Genomic DNA, 2,149 nt, shown 5'->3' on the forward strand with positions numbered 1-2,149 from the left:
ATGAGTGGAATCCCATATGCATCTGCTATAGGATCCATCATGTATGCTATGATATGCACGAGACCGGACGTGTCATGCGCTTTGAGCATGACAAGTAGATACCAGCAAAATCCAGGAGATAGTCATTGGATGGCTGTCAAGAATATATTGAAATATCTTAGAAATACTAAAGATATGTTCTTAATATATGGATCTGGTGAGGAGGAGCTCGTTGTAAAGGGTTACACGGATGCGAGTTTCCAAACTGATCGAGATGATTCTCGATCACAATCGGGGTACATCTTCATTCTAAATGGAGGAGTTGTTTCTTGGAAAAGCTCGAAGCAAGATGTCGTTGCATTGTCCACTACAGAGTCGGAATACATCGCCGCTTCTTTGGCAGCACAAGAGGCTGCATGGTTGAAGAAATTCATTGCCGATCTAGGGGTTGTTCCTTCCATTCAAGAACCCCTAGAAATTCTTTGTGATAACGAGGGCGCAATTGCTCAAATCAAAGAACCTCGTGCGCATCAAAAGACTAGACACATTGAGCGGAGATTCAACTACATAAGGGATGAAGTTGAAAAAGGAAAGATATGTATTCGCAAAGTTCACACCGATCAAAATATTGCGGACCCACTCACGAAGCTCCTTGAAAGGCCTAAGCATGAAAGTCATACTTGTGCCATGGGACTTCGATATTCTAGTGATTGGATTTGATCTATTTTATGTATTTGGATATCGGAACATTTGTATTTGTTAACACTTTTTATGAATATTGGTTTTATGCATTTAAATTGTGTTATGTTCCATTTTTTTGCATGTTTAAATCCATGAATAAATTAGTTATTCTAAATGTCCGTAGTCGATCATATTTGTGGGAACAAATATGAATATAAGACTGTTATGAACTTGGATTGGTAGATGTTCAAAAGGTTTTGAATATAGAGCAATGTGTTGCTGCCAAGGTTCATAGATATTTGTGGGATACAAATATTGGACTGACCTGCACTCAAGCATTACTACATGGAATCTTTGTGATTGATCATAAGTAATCTTGATTTAAAAGGCGAATATCATTGTATCCTCAGACCTGAGATACATATTGGGTCTTGATATTCACTGAATATTACACTTTGACTTGGTTCTTCGCTGTTCTGAAACATGGCAGTACATAAGGCTAAGCTCAGGTATGATATAAGGTGATCGATTGTGAAAGACATATGTAGTCGAAATGGGATTTGTTCCTCTTATTTGTTGAGAGTTAGATGTCTAAGGCCTGTTACAAAGTTAAATCAATAGAGAATGATCACTCTATGTCTCTAGGATTTAACATGACATCTGCGACAAAAGGATAAATGATCGATTCACCTAAATCATTTCAAGTAGGGACTTGAAGGGGATGATGTTATTGAATGGCACTACGTCACACGTATTAGGGGTAGCAAACCGTTGTTAGGCGGTATTTGCTACTTGCGTCAATATTCTATGAATCTTGTGCAAGTGGGAGATTGTTGGAATTTCGGATGCCCAAGACATATATTAAATTGACGTGGCTAGTATGTGATGATCCAAGTCAGGTCATACCCAATAACAAGTTAGACAAACACTTATGATATGTATTTATATGATATGATCTTTAAATAAATATCAATACTTGAAGCATTTAGAAAATGGGTTTCTAAATAAATGCACTTGAGAAATATAAGTAAATTATATGGATAATTTATTTTGAGAAATATGTGGATGTGTTTATTTGGCAAAATAAACACTTATGTGTGTTATGTGTAATACATAATATGTTACATAAGGTATATAACATGTTATAATACATTTATATATATTGTATAAAAGGAAAATGCAAGTGGATTTTGAGTTGGTGAGACCCATGTGGTCTCACCTTGAGGCCGGCCACCCCCACCCAAAATGCACATGCATTTGCTTGTTTTATATAACCCACTAGCTACATTGGAAACACACATATAATACATGCACTTGCTATAGTGTTCTCTCAACTCTCAAGTGCAAAAACTCTCTCTTTTTCTCTCTTGATTTTCGGCACAAACAAGGAAAAAGGGAAGGGTTTTTTCAAGTCTAAATTCTAGCATATTTGGGTGTTTGTTGGAGGCTTGGGGTATGCAAGCTTGAGGTACTTCTATCTTGAAGACTT

At 36.7% G+C, this 2,149-nt stretch overlaps 1 protein-coding gene across 1 annotated transcript; it reads left to right on the forward strand.

Moving 5' to 3' along the window:
- LOC122604755 (secreted RxLR effector protein 161-like) lies at window positions 1–699 on the forward strand. The gene has a single exon (XM_043777624.1). The coding sequence runs from the start codon at window positions 1–3 to the stop codon at window positions 697–699; it is 699 nt and encodes a 232-aa protein (XP_043633559.1).
- The last annotated feature ends 1,450 nt before the right edge of the window (window positions 700–2,149 follow it).

This window comes from Erigeron canadensis, chromosome 6, assembly GCF_010389155.1.
Source record: "Erigeron canadensis isolate Cc75 chromosome 6, C_canadensis_v1, whole genome shotgun sequence".
NCBI lineage: Eukaryota > Viridiplantae > Streptophyta > Magnoliopsida > Asterales > Asteraceae > Erigeron > Erigeron canadensis.

Bases quoted from the DNA above. Each gene is read 5' to 3' on its own strand.
- LOC122604755 (XM_043777624.1), top strand. From the start codon at position 1: ATGAGTGGAATCCCATATGCATCTGCTATAGGATCCATCATGTATGCT.